The sequence below is a fragment of the Lepus europaeus genome, chromosome 16 (genome assembly GCF_033115175.1).
Source record: "Lepus europaeus isolate LE1 chromosome 16, mLepTim1.pri, whole genome shotgun sequence".
Lineage (NCBI taxonomy): Eukaryota > Metazoa > Chordata > Mammalia > Lagomorpha > Leporidae > Lepus > Lepus europaeus.
Genome location: NC_084842.1, coordinates 35,886,237 through 35,906,906, shown reverse-complemented (window position 1 = coordinate 35,906,906; position 20,670 = coordinate 35,886,237). Strand labels below are relative to the sequence as shown.

The 20,670-nt window shown below is 36.5% G+C and overlaps 1 protein-coding gene across 9 annotated transcripts in view; it reads left to right on the top strand.

Moving 5' to 3' along the window:
* The window catches only part of CEP44 (centrosomal protein 44), a 46,533-nt gene that overhangs the window by 12,033 nt on the left and 13,830 nt on the right, over positions 1-20,670 (top strand). For 3 of the 9 annotated variants that reach the window (XM_062212837.1, XM_062212838.1, XM_062212839.1), the window contains 6 exons: positions 8,158-8,328; positions 9,219-9,425; positions 10,960-11,035; positions 17,413-17,537; positions 17,789-17,826; positions 18,602-20,212. In XM_062212837.1, the coding sequence (XP_062068821.1) occupies positions 8,158-8,328; positions 9,219-9,425; positions 10,960-11,035; positions 17,413-17,537; positions 17,789-17,826; positions 18,602-18,644 (660 nt within the window). In that variant the 3' untranslated portion in view covers positions 18,645-20,212. Of the gene's footprint in view, positions 1-8,157; positions 8,329-9,218; positions 9,426-10,959; positions 11,036-17,412; positions 17,538-17,788; positions 17,827-18,601; positions 20,216-20,670 lie in introns of those variants that run through there. The other 6 variants (XM_062212842.1, XR_009868181.1, XM_062212840.1 and 3 more) reach the window with 6 other exon arrangements.

The window sequence follows — 20,670 nt, the reverse complement described above, 5'->3', positions numbered from 1 at the left end:
GACCCTACCTACTATGCCACAACACTGGCCTGTCATTATGGATTTTACAAATGCAAATAAAATAATTATGTTAATTAAGAAAATAGAGAAAAGCAAAAGGAAGAGTCAAAGAACTCATCCCAGGAAGGTTGGAATTTTTAGATGATTATGAAGAAATAAGAAAAATAAAGAAAACACTGTTAAAGGTGAAACTAAGAGGGAAGACAAAAAGATTCATACCAGGAGGATGGAAATCTTTTTTTTTTTTTTGACAGGCAGAGTGGACAGTGAGAGAGAGACAGAGAGAAAGGTCTTCCTTTTGCCAGTGGTTCACCCTCCAATGGCCGCTGCGGTAGCGCGCTGCGGCCGGCGCACCGCGCTGTTCCGATGGCAGGAGCCAGGTGCTTCTCCTGGTCTCCCATGGGGTGCAGGGCCCAAGCACTTGGGCCATCCTCCATTGCACTCCCTGGCCACAGCAGAGAGCTGGCCTGGAAGAGGGGCAACCAGGACAGGATCGGTGCCCCGACCGGGACTAGAACCCGGTGTGCCGGCGCCGCAAGGCGGAGGATTGGCCTGTTGAGCCACGGTGCCAGCCCGAGGATGGAAATCTTTAGGTGGTTATTATGAAATGTGGTAAGCAAGATGGACACTGATTGAATTAAAATGAAAGCTTTTTAAAGCTTGCTTTTATTTATTTATTTGAAAAGCAGAGTTACAGAGAGAGAGAAGGAGAGATAGAATGAGAGGTCTTCCATTTGCTGGTTCACCACCAAATGGCTCCAATGGCCAGGGCTGGGCTAGACTGAAGCTAGGGGCCAGGAACTTCATCTGGGTCTCCCCTGTGGGTGCAGGGGACCAAGCACTTGGATCATCTTCTATTGCTTTCCCAGGTGCATTAGCAGGGAGCTGGATTGGAAGTGGAGCAGCCAGGTCTCCAACCAGCACCTACATAGGATGCTGGCATCGCAGGCGTTTGCTTAACCCACTATACCATGCTGCAATACTGGCCCTGAAAATCAAGGTTTTACTACAGCACTATTGGGCCAGCACTGTGACATAGCAGGTAAAGCTGCCACCTACCATGCTGGCATTCCATATGGGTGTCTATTTGAGTCCGAGCTGCTCTGCTTTTTTTTTTTTTTAATTAATTTATTTTTTCCTCAAAGAAACTTTTTATTTAAGGAACACAAACTTCATGTATTTCATAAGTACAACTTTAGGAATATTGTGATTCTTCCCACCACACCCACCCTCCTACCTGCACTTCCACCCCTCTTGTCCCTTTCTCTCCCATTCCCAGTCCCATTTTCCACTGGTATCCATTTTCAATTAACTTTATATACAGAAGACCAACTCTATACTAAGTAAAGTACAACAATTTGCATGAAAAAAGAAACAAAAACGATCCCTCAGAAGTCGAGACAAGGGCTGTTCATAGATAGTACATCTCGAAGTTAATTTCACTTCTTTTTTTTTTTTTTTTTTTTTGAGAAACTTAATTAACTTTAATGAAGCACCTAAGAATGATACATCTTTTGCGAGTATTTAGACATAACTATAACTTATGGGATGTATGAATATTCTCCATTTAATACATTAAATAAAATAAATCCTTGAGAGCAAGTTTTATCATTAATTAAGGAGGCACTCAAGAAAACAAACAATGGAGTGGATCTTTAGGCATAACTAAAACTTAAGAAACATAAGAATGTCTTCCACTTAATACACTAAAATTAAATAAATCTTAGAGAATAAGCTTTTCTGTTAATTCTCATAATACAACTCTTTGAAGACAGAGGTCCTACATGGGAAGTTAGTGCACAGTGATTCCTATTGTTAAGTTAATAATTAACTTATTGTGTATGATGTCAGTGATCACTTATGAATCTTAAATGAGCTGGCTAGGCTATGAATGTCTTTTGAGTTCACAAACTCTGTCAGTATTTAGACAATGCCATTAGTAAAGTGGAAGTTCTCTCCTCCCTTCAGAAAAAAGTATATCCTTGTTTGACAACCACTTCTTTCCACTGTGGTCTCATTCATGGAGATCCTCATATAGGACATTTTTTGCCACAGTGTCTTGGATTTTCATGCATGAAATGCTCTCATGGGCTTTTCAGCCAGAACAGAATGCCTTAAGGGCTGATGCTGAGGTCAGAATGCTACTTAAAGCAGTTGTCATTCTGTTAGTCTGCTCTATGGACTGCTTCCCATGTTGGAACAGTCACTCCTTTTTAATTCTGTCTATTATTATTACCAGGTACTTATTCCTATTTATATGATCACTTTAACACTCAAAAATGCTATTTTTATCATCTAGCGTAAGGGGATTTGGGGTCTCATGTCAAGTTTTTAAACTGTGCCCTTAGATTACTGACGCCATGAACAGGAGTGTCAAATTGTTAAGTCAGCAACAAGAGTCACTGTGTACTTACATCCCATGTGGGATCTGTCCTTAATGTGTTGTCTAATGTGCAGTAATGCTATAACTAGTACTGAAACAGTATTTTTACACTTTGTGTTTCTGCGTGGGTACAAACTGATGAGATCTTTACTAATTATATACTGAATCGATCTTCTGTATATAAAGATAATTGGAAATGAAAAAAAAAAAAGAAACCTGATGTTAAATTGGAAATGGCATAGAAAATTAATTAATTTTAAAAAATATTATGTAGGATCTCTGTCTTTAATGTGCTGTACACTGTTATTTAATGCTATAACTAGTACTTCAACAGTATTTTTTTTTCACTTTGTGTTGCTATATGGGGGCAAACTGTTGAAATCTTTACTTAATATATACTAAACTGATCTGTATATAAAGAGAATTGAAAATGAATCTTGATGTGATTGGAAGGGGAGAGGGAGCGGGAAAGGGGAGGGTTGCGGGTGGGAGGGATGTTATGGGAGGGGAGAAGCCATTGTAATCCATAAGCTGTACTTTGGAAATTTATATTCATTAAATAAAATTTAAAAAAAAAGAAGTAAGTCCATTGGAATGTTTACAGAATGAAACAGCTTTACAGTTAGAAACTTCATACACCTCCTAATTGCAACTTTAGGAACATGTGATTCTTCCTACCATCCCCACCCTCCCACCCATACTCCTACCCTTCTTCCCCCTCCCTCTTTATTTTCACTCTTATTTTTGACTAAACCCTATTTCCAATTAACCTTATACACATATGACTAACTCTATGTTAAGTAAAAGGATCAATGAATAGAATGGGAAAAAAAAAAGACTGTTCCTCAACAGAGAAGGCAAGGGCTGTTCAAAGTGTCAATTTAAGTTCTACAGATTGCCTTCTAGGTGCTCTATTAGTTATCACAGGTCATGGAGAACATACGATATTTGTCCCTTTGGAACTGGCTTATTTCACTAAGCATGATGTTTTCCAGATTCATCCATGTTGTTGCAAATGACTAGATTTTTTTTTTAATTGCTGTGTAGTATTCCTTGGTGTACATATCCCATAATTTCTTTAGTCTTCAGTTGACGGGCATTTGGGTTGAATCTATTTCTTAGCTATTGTGTATTGAGCTGCAATAAACATGGAGGTACAGATAACTCTTTCTTATGCTGATTTCATTTCCCTTGGGTAAATTCCCAGGAGTGGGATGGCTGGCTCATATGGTAGGTCTGTCTTCAGATTTCTGAGGTATTTCCACACTGTCTTCCATAGTGGCTTTACCAGTTTACATTACCATCAAAAGTGGATTAGGGTACCTTTTACCCCAAATCCTCGCCAGCATTTTTTATTTGTGGATTTCTGTATGAAAGCCATTCTAACTGGGGTGAGGTGAAACCTCATTGTGGTTTTAATTTGCATTTCCCTGACAGCTAGTGATTCTGAGCATTTTTTCATGTGTCTGTTGGCCATTTGGATTTCCTCTTTTGAAAAATGTCTAAGTCCTTTGCCCATTTCTTCACTTGGTTGATTATTTTGTTGTTGTTGAGTTTTTTGATCCCTTTATATATTCTGTTTATTAATCCTTTATCAGTTGTATCCTTTGAAGATATTTTCTCCCATTCTGTCGGTTCTTTTTACCTTGCTGATTGTTTCTTTTGCAGTACAGAAGCTTCTCAATTTAATGTAATCCCATATGTTAATTTTGGCTTAGAGTGCCTGTGTCTGTGGGGTCTTTTCCAGGAACTCTTTGCCTATACCAGAGACTTGTAGGGTTTACCCAATGTTCTCTAATAATTTGATGGTGTCAAGTCACAGATTTAGGTCTTTAATGCATTTTGAGTGGATTTTTGTGAAAGGTAGGGGTCTTGCTTCATACTTCTACATGTGGAAATCATTTTCCCGGCACCATTTGTTGAAGAGACTGTTCTGCTATAAGGGTTGATTTTAGGTCCTTCATCAAAGATAAGTTTGTTTTTGATGCTTAGATTGATTTCTGGCGTTTCTATTCCATTCCATTTGTCTATCCATCTGTTTTTGTACCAGTAACTGGCTGTTTTGATTATAATTGCCTTGTAGTTTGTTTTGAAATCTGGTATTAAGATGTCTCTGGCTTTGTTTTTGTTTTATAAGATTGCTTTAGCTATTTGGGGTCTCCTGTTTTTCCATGTGAATTTCAACATCATTTTTTCCTTATCTGAGAAGAATATATTTGGCATTTTGATTGGTATTGTATTGAATCTTTAAATTGCTTTCAGTAGTGTGGACATTTTGATAATATTGATTCTTCCAATGCATGAACATGGAAGATTTTTCCATTTTTTTGGATCTTATTCTATTTATTTCTTTAATGTTTTGTAATGTTCATTGTAGAGATCTTTGATATTCTTGGTTAAACTTATTCCAAGGCATTTTTTTTTGGTAGCTCTTGTAAATGTGATTAATCTTAGAAGTTCTTTCTCAGCTGTGGCATTGTCTGTATACACACAGGCTGTTGATTTTTATGTGTTGATTTTATATCCTGATACTTTACCAAACTCTTCTGTGAGTTCCAATTGTCTGTTAGTGTCGAGTCTTTTGGATCCCCTAAGTATAAAATCATGCCATCTGCAAATAGGGGTAGTTTGACTTCTTCCTTCCTGATTTGTACCCCTTTGATTTGTTTTTATTGCTAATGGCTCTGGCTAGAACTTCCAGGACTATATTGAATCGCAGTGGTAAGAGTGAACACCCTTGCCTGGTTGTGGATTCAGTGGGAATACTTCCAACTTTTTCCCATTCAATAAGTGGCCATGGGTTTGTCATAAATTCCCTTAATTGTGTTGAGCAATGTTCCTCCTATACCCTGTTTGCTTAGAGTTTTCATCATGAAAGGGTATTGTATTTTATCAAATATTTCTCTGTATCTATTGAGATAATCATATGGTTTTTGTTCTTCAGTTTGTTAATGTGATGTATCACATTGATTGATTTGTGAATATTGAACCATCCCTGCATACCAGGAATAAATCCCACTTGGTCCCAGTGGATAATCTTTCTGATGTATTCTTGGATTAAATTTTCTAGTATTTTGTTGAGGATTTTTGTGTCTATATTCATCAGAGAGATTGATCTGCTGTTCTCTTTTTCTGTTGTATCTTTTTCAGGTCCTTGAGATGCATTGATAACTTATTTGGTGCCTTTCCAATTTCTTGATGTAGGCACCAATTGCTATAAACTTTTCTCTTAAATACTGCTTTTGCTGTATCCCATAAGTTTTAATATGTTGGTATGATAGCTTGTGGTCAATCCTATAGAAAGTTCTGTGCACTGTTGAGAAGAATGTGTAGGGTGGAAAGCTCTGTAGTTACCTGTTAGGTCTATTTGGTCTGTAGTGTCAATTAAGTTTTTTGTCTCCTTGCTGATATTCTGTCTGGTTGATCTATCCATTGCTGAAAGTGGGGTGTTGAAATCCTCCATTACTATTGTATTTTAATGTATGTCTCCCTTTAGATCACTGAATATTTCTTTTCAATAGCCAGGTGCTCTGTAATGAGGTGCATATACATTTATAATAATCACATCTTCCTGTTGAATTGATCCCTTAATCATTATGTAGTGGCCTTCTTTGTCTTTTTAATAGTTTTTGTGTTAAAGTATATTTTGTCTGATATTAGGATGGCCACACCAGCTCTTTTTTGTTTTCTGTTGGCATGGATTATCTTTTTCCATCCTTTCACTTCCAGTCTGTGTGCATCTTTCTTGATGAGATGTGTTTCTTGTAGACAATAAATAGTTGGGTTTTCTTTTTTAATCCATTCAGCCAGTCTATGTTTTTCACCTGGAGTGTTCAGGACATTTATATTCAAGGTGACTATTATTAAGTGATGACTTTGCCCTGCCATATTTCTGTTAATAGTCCCATTTTTTATTTTGAGTTTCCTTTGTGCTTTTACTGGGCGTTTTTCTGTCTTCACCTTCTTTCATAGTGATGTTCCTGTGTTTCTGTGTGTAGCACATTGTTGAACATCTTTTATAGGGCTGTGCAGGTACATACAAATTCTTTCAATTTCTGTTTCTTATGGAAGGTTTTTATTTCACCTTTGTTCATAAATGAGAGTTGAGTCAATACTAAAACAAATTGTTTCCTTTCCTAGTACCTCATGTACAATGCTGTTCATAATTTCTGTGTCACATGTTACTGTTTCTTTTTTTTTAGATTTATTTGTTTTGAAAGGCAGCATTACAGAGAGAGACAGAGGTGGAGACAGAGAGCTCTTCTATCCTCTGGTTCACTCCCTCAAATGGCTGCAACGACCTGGTCCGGCTGCAAATGGTGTGGCCTGGCTGTGCTGAAGCTGGAAGCCAGGAGTTTCTTCTGGGTCTCGACCTGCGTGGGTAGCAGGGCCCAATACTTGTGACATCTTCAGCTGCTTTCCCAGGCACATTAGCAGGGAGCAGGATCAGAAGTGGAGCAGCCACAACTCCAATGGTGCCCATGTGGGTTGCTGTCATCACAAGTGGTGGCTTAACCTGCTGCCCCTGGTTTTGTTAAGGTTTGACCCAAACTGCTTATTTATTAAGTTAGTTTTATTTGAAGAGGAGATACAGATACAGAGATCAAGAGTTCTTATCTGCTGGTCTGGTTCCTAAATGACTGCAGCAGCCAAGGCTGGGTCAGGCTAAAGTCCTGAAGTGGGGACTTTGAATGCAATTCAGATGAGCCCTCAGCTGCTGCCCTAGGGTGTACATTAACAGGGAGATGGAATTAAAAGTAGATATGAACTTGAACTCAGGCATGCCAGCATCTTAACCACTAAATCAAATACCTGCAACTGGTTAAGTCTATAAAGTGCATGTACATGCTGTTTGTAGAAAAGTCCTGTTTAACTGCATAGTTTGATCAGTTCTTTTTTGCAATGACTTTCCTTTTGTCTTTATTTAGATTGTTACTTGAAGGTCTAATATGTTGTTCAATAAAAAAAAAAAATTGTCATGAGTGCTACTCATAGAGATAGTTCTTGATGATTTGTATGTGAATTATGTCCCAACCTTTTTAAAAATAACCTTTGATTATGGAATATTTCAATCATTTAAAAAAAGTGACATTCATATTCAACAATTTATCAGCTCTGCTAATCTGGTTTCATCTTCATTGCAACCATTTTCCCCAACATTCATCCCCCCACTAACTGAATATTTTGAAACAAGTCTCAGACATCATTAAACAAACATGACAGTATTTTTCTAAAATATCACAATGTTTTCAAAGGTAAAAATCACAAGTTTGTTATCATGCGTAAGGGTTTTACTGTTAATAGTGGGGTCAGCATAGTGGGTTAAACTGATGCCTGCAACGCTGGAATCCCATGTGGGCGCCGGTTTGAGTCTTGGCTGCTCCACTTCCAATCCAGCTCCCTGCTAATGTGCCTGGGAAAAGCAGCAGAAGATGGCCCAAGTCCTTGGGTACCTGCATCCACGTGGGAGACAAGGATAAAGCATGCACCTGGCTCCTGGCTTTAGCCTGGCCCGGTCCCAGTTGTTGCAGCCATTTGGAAAGTGAATCAGTGGATGAAGATCTCTCTTTCTCTCCCTCTCTCTCTGTAACGCTGCTTTTCAAATAAATAAACTAAATCTTTTAAAAAATAGTTTATAACATTTTGATATGTACATTATATGTGAATTATGTCTTTAAAGGAAGTTTGGAGTACTCCTTTGCAAAATTATGTTGTATGTTTAAAATAATTGTGGAAATAAAACATGGAAGCATTCTGTATGTATTTTTATGCAGAAGAAAGCTGTGGTGATCCGTCATCTGTATGATGAAGATAATGTTCAAATTCCTGAAGATACAACAACTACAGTAACAGATGTTAATGAAGCATTCGATTTGAGTGACTTAAAGACTACTGAAATAAGTATTCCTGAAGTAAAGATCCCTGAAATCAAGCCTGAGCAACAGGTAAGAATTTTGGACTTCTTAAACAGATGCTAGTATTTGATATACATGATTATTTATTTTATCCTAGAGACTTTGGAATATTTTTAGCCTTTTGAGTTTTTAACCATGACATATTACCTAAATTACCATTACTAAAGAATCAGTGAGTCTTACTGAATATAATTCAACAGATACTATTTACTGCTTCTGTTTAGGGCACTGGGATAAGTTAAGAAATTTAAAATGTAGTACTCTATAGCTTTGCTGCTTTGCACAGTGAAGGTTCTCCCCTATCTATTTCTTGTATTGACAGTGAAAAGAATTGGTACTTCATAGCTTTTCATGTTCTTTTCTGAGTCCTTGTTGTCCTTTCCTATGTTTTAGAATACTACTTCTCCTATTCTTTATTACCAGAGACCCTGTAATACTTGTATGCCATTACCATTGTTTCTGCTAAACCTTCTTTTCCTATCCTCTCTGTCTTATGACTCCTATGCATACCAGTGTACAATTGGCATTTATAAAAATCCCAGGTAGCTACTGGTCTTATTTGCTGTTAAAAGGCACACTGAACAATCTCCATGTACTAAGTATCATTTTGGTCTTAGCTTTGTGCTGTTACTACAAGAAGCTAGTTAGTGACAGTTTTATTGTATTACCTAGTGCTATTTAAAAGTATTATATAAATTACCCCTTATAAAACCGTATGAAATAAGTGCTTCTGTTATCACTTGTCGTGGTTTTGTTTTGATGAGGAAATAGAGATGTGGAGCCTATTCACAGATAGCACTCTTGACTAATGCTGTACAGCCTCTCCTGGTTAGAAATAACACAGTTTAAGCAAGAACACATTAGTTTTAAGGGAATTTCAGTTTATGTAACGTTATTTTTAATCTCTCTAATAATTATAGGATATAAATGTTAATCCCGACATTATTGCACTACGGACTATGCTTGCTGAATGCCAAGAAAAACTTACGAAACTTACTCTCTTAGAGAAAAGGTTAGACAGTTTGGAAGAAAAAATGAAAGGAAAAGTAATGGTAAATGAAAAAACCTGGACTAATCTTCTGAGTCGTGTTACTCTTCTTGAAACAGAAATGCTCTTATCAAAAAAGGTATTTTCTTTCCTTTACATTTATAGAATATCTCACACACAATAAAGTATTTCCTTTAATTATGTGTGTATTCTTTTGGAAATGCCAACTATGAGACTATTTAGGTAATAAGAAAATACTTTATTAGAATGAGATCCTGTGGAAGTTTAGACTATATTGTTGTGACTTATTTTTCTCTTCATCAGATAAGATAGTATGAAAAGGTATTGCCTATCTTTCCTTAGAGAGTAAGGTTGGTAGATTCAAGCAACTTACTATCTGCTCCCACATTTAAAAGATTATTTCTTTCTTTCTTTTTTTTTTGACAGGCAGAGTGGATAGTGAGAGAGGGAGACAGAGAGAAAGGTCTTCCTTTTGCCGTTGGTTCACCCTCCAATGGCCGCTGTGGCCGGCGCATCATGCTGATCCGAAGCCAGGAGCCAAGTTCTTTTCCTGGTCTCCCATGTGGGTGCAGGGCCCAAGGACTTGGGCCATCCTCCACTGCCTTCCCGGGCCACAGCAGAGAGCTGGCCTGGAAGAGGGGCAACCGGGATAGAATCCGGCACCCCAACTGGGACTAGAACCTGGTGTGCCGGCGCCGCAAGGCAGAGGATTAGCCTGTTAAGCTACGGCGCCGGCCAAGATTATCTCTTATATATAGGAATATTAATGTATTGCTATTGAGTTTTTAGAGCTGTTAATTCTTGGAAGTACTTTAATGAAATAATAATATGTTTGACTTTATGAAAATCTTAAATATTTTTTATCTTTTAAAAAGTATATATTTGAGAGGCAAAGACATACACACAAACCTTACCACCACCACCGCCATCACTACCATCCCACCCTACCCCACCCCAATACTAACTCCATCTGCTAGATCACTCTCTAAATGTCCTAAAGAGCCAGTACCTGATAGAATGAAGCTTGGAGCTGGGAATTCATTCCAGGTCTCCCATGTATCTGGCAGAAACCTAATTACTTAGGCCATCATCTGCTGCCTCCCAAGGTCTGCATTAGCAAGAAGCTAGAGGCAGGAACAGAGCTGAATATCAAACCCAGGTACTCTGATATGGATACAAATGTCTTCCCTAGTGTTCAGTGCTAGACTAAACACCTGCCCCTATTTTATATCTTTTAAAAGTACAAATGGCCTGTTTTCACAAGGTGAAGAAATTGAAAAGTTGTAGGAGGGAAAACAATTAAAATTATAACCCTTACTTTCTTTTTTTACTCATTTATTTTAATCTTATTATGAATTCTAAAAATAATCAACAAATTTTCCATTGTTTTATGAAGTCTGAGAAATCTATTTCACTTATTCTGAATTTCTATTTCTGGTCTATCTTTCCTTATTAGAGTGAAGTTGGTAGATTCAAGGAGCTTATTATCTGCTTCTACATTGAAAAGCTTATTTCTTATACATAACAATATTTATGTATTATTTCATAAACAACATGATTAAAACATTTAAATATTTATTTTATGCCTGGAGATAAGCATGTAAAATGAGAAGTTTTTTTTAATATCATTCTAAATATTTATATTATTACAGAATGATGACTATGTAGCATTTAATGAAGTGAGTGAGGACTGTGCTTCTACCAGTGACATGGAGTTTCTGAATCCTGGTAAGTTCTTAGTGGCACTAGTATTGGTCAAAAACACAGTTATTAAAAAAAATTCTTAAGGGTAGTTAGTCATTTTAATATTCTCAAGACTAACTTTTTTAGAAACTGCAAAAATCCTAGAACAAAGCAGATATTGAACCTACAGAATGTTACAGCCAAGGATTGGTAAATAAATGAGCTTACATATTTTACTTTTGGTAAAATATGTATTTAAAATTACAAACTTTTGGGGCTGGTGCTGTGATGCAGCAGATGAAACTGTTGCCTCCTGCAGCACTGGCATCTCATATGGGCATCAGTTCAAGTCCCAGCTGCTTCATGGCGATTCAGCTCCTTGCTCATATGCCTAGGAAAGCAGCAAAGGGTGGCCCAAGTCCCTGGCTCCTGTCATCCATATGGGAGACCTGAAAGAAGCTCCTGCCTCCTGGCTGGCTTTGACCTCACCCAGCCCTGGCAGTTGTGGCCATCTTGGGAGTGAACCAGTGCATGGAATATATACTCTGCCTCTCTAACTCTGCCTTTCAAATAAATAAATAAAATCTTTAAAAAAATAAAAATAAAAAATAAAATTGGAAACTTTTAAAATATATTTTACTCTTTTAGTCATTCTAGAAAAATAAAGTGCTCTAAAATAGAAGTAGGTCTTTAGAGTTCCTAATTTAAGCCGAAGAAGTAGCTTTCTTATCAGAATATGATACATGTAAGAGAAGAAAATGCATTTGTCAGTAACCTATAAAGTATTGAAAACCTCTTGAATTTGATCAGTTTACTGGTATTGATAAAAATGAGAAAAATTTAGAATTAGGATAGAACATTTCCATGTTGCCTAACTTATGTAGGCTACTAATATCTTCATTGTGACTGAACAACAAGGATAAAATTTTTGTTCTTCATTTAGCAATAGCTCTTATTCTTTTGATTCTAAAAGAATTTTAGATTTTTTTCTAAAAGAAAAGGTCTATATTTTAGCCCATGTGTATGAAATCATATTTGTAGAAGAGATAATGTCCAATTGAGAATTCACCATGAAGTTAAATTTTAAGATCTATAGACATTTAACATCATTAAATCTTTCAGCTACTGAATATTTAACAATGATAATAACAAGAAGAACACAGTATAGTGCTCACTATATGTCTGACACTGTTCTAACTCATTTAATTCTGAAAGCAAACATGGATGACAGGTACTACTGTTACCCTTATTTTATAGATGAGGAAACTGGTACCCTGAGATGAAGTAATGATATCAGGGTCACTCATTTATCAAATAATGCAGTAGAGGCAGAGTAACAAAAAGAGACAGAGAGAGATCTTCCATCTGCTTGTTTATCTCATAAATGGCCGAGGTGGCTTGGGCTTGGGCAAGTTCAAAGCCAGGAGCCTGGAACTCCATCCAGGTCTTCCACTGGCAGGGGCCCAAGCATTTGGGCCATCTCCCACTGCTTTCCCAGGTGCTTTGGCAAGGACCTGGATCAGAAGTGGAGCATGTGGGACAGAGACTGACACTCCAAAATGGGATGCTGGTGTTGCCACAGTAGATTTGAATCCAGGAAACTGGCTCTGACGTTTTCTCTTAGTACACATGACAATTCTTTTGTACATTGAACATTTTTCAGTTTTTAGTTTATTATAATTATTTGAGGGACTGCTTCATGTATAAATTTATTATAGACTGCAAATTTAAGATTTGGTACAATGATGGCTTTTTTCCATGTGCCATTAATGCATTTATTCAACAAATATCAAAGTTCAACCCTACGATCCTTGAGAGTACAAACTTTATCTTGTAATCAGTCTAGCAGACAGAAAGTATGTCTCTACTTCCATATCCAGTGTCCACTGTCTGCATATAGTACAGCTCCGATATTTACACTTTAAAAATACTGAATGCCTGCTATTTGCAAAATATTGTCTTTTAAAATTTTGTCTTGAATGTTCAGGCTTATTTTCTAAAATAACATTATTATTAATATACCTTTAACCTGTTTAGAAAATACAGGCAAGTTTAGGCAGCACTGTGTTAGGACTTAGAGTAGATAGACCACTCTCTGAAATGGATTATAGATTTAGACCATTTTTTTTGCTATAACAAAATTTCTGAGGCTGAGTTATAAAGTTTTCTCTATACAGAAAAAAGTTTTTTTAGGTCAGTTTTGGAGGCCAAATCTAAGATCAGGCAGCCTCATCTGTTTGGCCTCTTGTGAGGACACCATGGCAGATGGCATCATAGCCCAAGAGTGATCACATTACAAGACAGGAAGCCAGAAACTCAGAGGCCAAGCTTGCTCTTTTTATAGTAATTCACACATGTAGGAACTAACTTGAGTTCCAGAAGAGCAGCAGTAACCCCTTCCAACAGCTATGACTTCAGGAACCTAACTACCTTTCACTAGGCCCTACCTCTTTAAAAGTTCCACTCCCTCAGCACTACCACACGGGGATCCAAGCTTCCAGTACATGTACCTTTGGGAAGCCACACTCAAACCATATCCAAACCTTAGCAGTTATGAGTAAGAGGAATGCCTGGCCTCATGGAGTTGATATTCTGACCTAGATAAAGTATCAGATTTATAAAGCCTTGTATATCACACTTTGCATATACATGCTCCTTGGAAGCAGAGAAGTGGATTTCATTTGGGTTCAGAGAACTAATGCAACACTGTGGTCTTCGGATTGTAGTAAATCAGGGATGGTGGTGTGAGGTTGCAAATTTGTTTTCCCTATATGGTACCAAAAAGAAAATGTTCCATGGGGGAACTGTAAGGCATCTCAGTGACCTGTTAAGAGTGAGTTTAGAAGCTTTTAAGGATTGGACTTGTATTAGATTTTTTTTGAGAGGGTTTAAGGAAGTGAGAACCATTCTGATTTGTGTTCTGTCAGGAAACAGAAACAATTTGATAATTATGAATGAAATGGGGAACAGTATTGTGGTGGGTTGAGCCACCACTTGGTGGTGCTGGTATTCCATATTGGAGTGCTGGCTTGTGTCCCAGCTATTCCACTTGTATTCCAGCTCCCTACTAATGCACTTGGGAAAGCAGCAGAAGATAGCCCAAGTTCTTGAACCCTGCCCCCTATGTGGGAGACCTGGATAGAGTTCTAAACTCCTGTCTTTAGCCTGGACCAGACCTGGCTTTGAGGCCATTTAAGAAATGAACCACTGGACGGAGGATCTCTCTCTCTCTCTCTCTCTCTCTCTCTCTGTCATTCTGCCTTTCAAATATGTAACTAAATCTTCTTTTAAAAAAAGTGAAGTAGGCTTAAATTTTCAATGAAAAAGGAAGATTAATGGAAAGTGGGCTATATCTGGGTATTTAGTATCTATTTCTGTCTTGTCTATGTTCAGAGGTGACAGTGTTATTTTGATTTTTTTTTCGTTTCATGACCTCATGTAACATTTTCTGTGAAATTATGTATGTTCAGTAAGAGATACAATAATTTAGGTGTTAATTACCAGATGGACCAACTGTCAGGGTTATTTGTGTTCTTCACTTGGTTTGCTTTGTTTTGTTTCTTTTTCCTCTCAGAAGAGCTAACACTCTCAATATGTCTTTTAGAAAGTTCATCAGAAAAGTAGAATAGTATTTATTAGAGGAAAGTAAATAAGGACAATAATTTGAAAAATATTTTAAAAATAATTTGAAGGATATTTCAGTAATGATTTTTCAGATTACTAATGAGGATCTCTGTCAAGGCAATGATAGTGAAAAAAAGAGCTAGTAGTTTATTTGGGAGACATTTATATGTTAAAATTGATAAACATTGATTCTGACCTAAGTAGAAGGGGTGAAGGACAGTGATACAGTCAAGACTGACTATTATGTTTAGCTCACATAGTTGAATAGATAGTTGTCTAGACACAGGAGAAGTTTTGGGATAGACAGTTCAGGAGAAGGTTTTAGAAAAATAATTAGTTCATTTTCAATTGTATTAAATTGTATATGATTAAGACAAAATATTCAGAAATTGGTTGAATAAAACACATTAGCCCTTGATTTGAAAGTACTGGCTTAGAAATTATTAAACTTTGCAGAACCGATTGGCTCTCTGAATGGAACAAAGTGATAATCCTCTAGAGTTCGCAGTGAAAGATTAGTGTTCATGAGGCAAGAATTGCCTAGAAGATCTGGTGTTCTGGTCTTTAGAAGATCCTTTTTATTCATAGAGATCTCTTAGCAACCACTGTTGAAACTCTGTAATGAATGGTGTTAGGGACATGGCATCAGAAATCATCATATTCTATTTTTCTTTCTTACCTGAACTCAATTACCAACTGTTTTCTCAATCCCCCCATAGCACCACTAGGAAACTATTATGTTTATACAAGTAAGACTTTGCTAACGGCTCAAGAAAGCAGTAAGAAAAATTGTCACAGGAAATAATTGGCACTTAACTGATTAGACTGTTAAATATTGCTGGTGTTCTGTATATGATGCAGTTTTGTAACCTCTGGATTTCCCTATATGATGTCTCTCTGAATAGCTTCCCAGTCTGCCTAATACCAGCCAGCTTTCTCCCACTATGAAGCACATCCCTGAGTAAGGCTGGATACCTCAAAGTCTAGTGGTCCAAATGAGCCATTCTTTCACCCTCTATTCTTTCTTCCCTTCCCTGGTTCCTGGTCCTAGGACCTCCTCCTCTGTTTGGAATGACACAAGAAACATTCAGTCCTTCAGAGAATACCTTTCTCTACCCCCTAGAAAGTAATCCAAGATTTATTGTATAGTAGATATAGTTCTTGCCTTGTTTCAAATTATTGTCCCAGCTCCTCCTAGAAGATCTGGAACTGGCTACTTTTCAGAGATGCACCATGATCTTGACCCTGGGCCCAGCTAATTAGATTGAGTAGACATGGAATCCTGGGAATAACAGTCCAAAGGTTATGGGTGTTGAGGGTGTTGAGCCAAATTAGATTTTCTTTCTTAGAATTTGGAATTAGGGCATAAACAGTAAGTCACTCAAATGATATTGAGCCTGAGATCGGCTAACCAGTTAGTTTAAGTTCATGCTGATGATTAACCAAAGAAAGCCATTCTACATAGAAAAGCAGGCATGGAGCAAGTGGTAGGAAAAGTAGGCAAAAGAGACTGTTGGCTCCATGACAGATAAGTCTCCTAGTTGTTTAGTCAATATGTGTTAATATGAAGGGGTGTTCAAAAGTTCATGAAAATCAGATTATGAGAAAACTATGCATGGATTTCAAAAGTTTTTTACATACATATTAATTCTATTTTTTTTTTTCATGAACTTTTTGAAATACCCTTTTACTTTGTTCCCTGAGATTGTCTGGTCTGGGTAAGCTTATAGTAAAACTATTATATAAACCCGTATAAGTGATTGTCATTGTTTTTTCTTTGCCATTTTTTTTCCTGCCAAATGTATTCTAACAAAAACATAGGGCTTAAAAAATTAGTTTGACAGAAACATGTCTTATCTGTGATGCTCTGCAATTAATAGGAAAGATTGGCTATCATTTTGTCAAATTAATAATATCAAGATATCTGAAATTTTTTTTTAATTATTTAGATAAATTTGTGGATCTTGAATTTTGTTATTTTTTTTCTGTATGTGACAACTTCAAAAGGGATGTTTATTGATTTTTGAAAAGGCATATATAGTTAGTTTTAGTAAGAGCTTCCACTTGCCATAGAACAATACTAAAAATATTGTGAAATGCTTAAGACAATGCTGATGGCCGGTGCCGCAGCTCTCTAGGCTAATCCTCCGCCTTCCGGCGCCGGCACACCGGGTTCTAGTCCCGGTTGCCCCTCTTCCAGGCCAGCTCTCTGCTGTGGCCCGCGAGTGCAGTGGAGGATGGTCCAAGTGCTTGGGCCCTGCACCCCATGGGAGACCAGGAGAAGCACCTGGCTCCTGCCATTGGATCAGCGCGGTGCGCCGGCCGCAGCGTGCCAGCCGTGGTGGCCATTGCCATTGGAGGGTGAACCAACGGCAAAAAGGAAGACCTTTCTCTCTGTCTCTCTCTCTCACTGTCCACTCTGCCTGTCAAAAAAAAAAAAAAAAGACAATGCTGAATAAAAATATCAATGACAAATTTCATTGACGTTCATTATTTCAGTTGATCGACCTTTGCAAGAAAATATACATCAGTAGAAACATAAAAATAAATTATTAACTTTCTTTTTTATTCATGATAAAAATAATATGGATTTTTGTAATATTTTGGGGTCCATTTTTGACTTGTAGATCTCTAAATGTTGGTTATTCTCTTATAAAGAATATCAAAACCTCATCTTTTTATCTATACCAGTGGGTATATTGTATTAAAATAGTACATTTTCTTCCATTTGTAAATAAAATTTTTAGAGATTTGTCACTGCTGTGAAAGGGGAAGATAACCTAAAAATTTCTTCACAGAAAGAAAAAGCAAAATGGAGGGACAAGCAAATATTCCTCTGTCCTCTGGTTATAGTACAGCATCATCAGATTCAACTCCCAGAGCCTCGACTGTTAATTACTGTGGTTTGAAAGAGTTTTCAGAGGTAAGAAATATGGCAATTGCTTAGATAATTTCCTCTCTGAGATCAGAATAAGCAAGCCTTGGTTTTAATTGTATATACATGGGTAAGAAAAATAGAGCAACCATATAAATCTTAATCTCTCCAAAATTCTTTGTGATAAGTAAGCAGTACTTAATGGAATGTTTCAGACTATGTTTTGTATGTTCATGGTCCATCTTTGATGATGGTTTACTTTGAGAAATCACCTAAATTTGTTGCTTTTTAAATTAAAGGAAACAACAATCCAGAAAATGGAAAGGATGAAAAAAATGTAAGTAAAAGAAAGGGGCAACAGAAATTCATTTCTCTGTAGGGAATTGTATTGGATTGCAGTATATTTAGAATGTGCATGTGTGTTTCAAACCTTAAAGGTCTCTCAATCAGGTGTGGAATTTCCTTCAGGACTCCAGTGGATAATAAATCCACCTACAGTTATATGTTTGTAAGATGAGTCATTGTTTTGGTTTCCAACAAGTGATGTAAAACATTGTTAATGGAATTAATTGTGGATTAAAAAGTGCAAAGATATGTTTGGTTGGTAGTTAATCGAGACTATTGTCTATTTTCATAACTGGTTTGTCAAAATATTAAATAATGTAGATGGGTGATTTAAAGAAATTTTCAGTCTTGTTAAAACATTGCTAGTCTTTTCACTGAGTTATTGATAAGATAATACTAAAAGTGGTATTTTTATCTAGGAAATATAGCATTGTAACTGACATTTAAAAGAGAAACTCAGAGAAAATACAAAATAAAATTGTTGATTACTATTTCACAGCATATAACTTTAAAAAGCTATAATATTATTTTGAATTTGAAAAGTATCAGCATGCCTTGAGCTCCAAGAATTAAAAGCTCATATTTGACTTTAGTTGTTTTTCTTCCTCCCTGGCCATAGTGTGCTTATGTTTATTAATTGTAATTTTACCTATAAATAAAATATATAAATGTATTTTAGGCACAAAAATATAATTTCAACAACAGATCTCATGATTCATTATGAATTATTTGTTTACTTAATGTATTATTTGTTTATTATATTTCAGGTTTGAAGAGACTGCAGAGTTACTGAAATGCTCAAATCACTAATTGTAGAATTTTCTGCATGAACTTCTAGGATTTTGGCTACTGTACATGTTGTACATTTTAAGAATTCTCTCTAATTTTAATATACTATGTTATTTTTATTAAGAATTTGAATTCTTTTTGGTATTTAAGTTTTTTCATTGCTTATTGAATAAATAGTTTCATATTTTTGAGCTATGATTATACTGGTATACTCTCACTTTTCTTAGGAAAAACTTATGCTCTAGTACTTTTCTTTTACAGAGTGAAGTCATTACAGCACTGTATTTTTATGTTGACATTTGTTGGCAGTGTGCTAAGTAATATGTTTTTTAAAGTGCAGGCTTGAGGACCATGGTTTACATCCTGTTGGAAACACTCCAACTAGGACTTGCATATTGTACCCAGGAGGCTCTCGTGCATACCGTCTTGCCATCTGTACTGATGAATAAGTTGTAATGAAAAGCTAAAAATGCTCATTGAAAATTAAATAATACAAAAATACAGCATTTCATGCTAGGCAAAAAGCTGTAATATTTTTTCAGTTAACACTGAGAAAGAAAGGGTGTAATTTTCCTTTTGTATTTCAACATAGGTCGGAAGGGTTCACTGTGAATTATATTGAGTATTTTAGTGCTGTATTCTGTAACACATTTTAAGATCAGCAGTACAGACACAAATGGTGGCCATCCAGTATTAAAAGATACACAGTAAGCTTTATTTTTAATAATGGCAAATTTTTAAATGATTTATTATTTATTCAAGAGGAGAGTTACAGAGAGAGAGGGAGAGGTAGAGAAGAGAGGTCTTCCATCCACTGGGTCCCTCCTCAGATGACCACAATGGGTGGAGCTGGGCCCATCTGAATCCAGGAACCAGTAGCTTCTTCTGGATCTCCCACATGTTTGTAGGGACCCAAGCACTTGGGCTATCTTCATTTGCTTTCCCAGGCCATTAGCAGGGTGCTGGATTGAAAGTGGAGCTGCTGGGACGCGAACTGGCCCCCATATGGGATGACAGGCTGAACCTACTATGCCACAATGTCAGCCTCTATATTCTGCATTTTAAATTTATACAGTAAGTTTTTTTTTTTTTTTAATAATGGGAAAATTTTTTTAACAAAAAAATTTGAGAGCAGAGTTACAGACAAAGCGGGAGAGGCAGAGAGAGGTCTTCCATCTGCTGGTTCACTCTCCAGATGACCACTACAGTTGGAGCTGGGCCAATCTGAAGCCAGGAGACAGGAACTTCTAGGTCTCCCACCAGGGTGCAGGGCCCAAGTGTTTGGGCCATCCTTCCCTGATTTCCCAGGCTATTAGCAGAAAACTGAATCAGAAGAGGAGCAGCTGGCCCACAAACCAGCGCCCATATGGGATGCCAGCACCAGAGGTGGAGGCTTAACCTACTAAGCCACAGTGCCAGCCCCAATAATGGGAAATTATAAAATTGTCTCAAGAGAGAGAGAAAAAAATCTTGCATAAAGTTAAACTATGAGAAAAAATTCATTTTTAAAATCATACGTAAATCATCCTCTTTAATCTTTATAAATAAAATATAATAGTAATATTGAATAATTCTCATGAAAATTGACTCCATTATTGCCAGGGAAGTATTTTTTTCTTTTTCATCATATAGATCATCTGATTAAATTTTATTTATCCTTTAGTTTATATTATATATTGTGTGTATATTATATGTAACTTTTCATTGTCTGATAATTATGAGTGGTATTAACATTTAAGAAAACATTTTTAGTATTTGAATAAATGTTTAGTAATATAAATGTAATTAGTAATTTACAGTTATGAGCCATTTTGTTGGCATACAGAATCCTATTATCTTGAATTTAATAGATTTTCAGTAAATATTTCTAAAATTAATGAATCCTATTAGCTTTATTTTTTAATTGCCAGAGAAATACATTTATAAAAATGAAGAGATGACAGTAGTAGACGAACCTACCAAAGTGTTTCAGTCAGCTTCAGGGCCAGCATGATAGCACCACCTTGTGGTTCATATGCCAGTTTTTCTTTTTTAAAACAAGTGATTT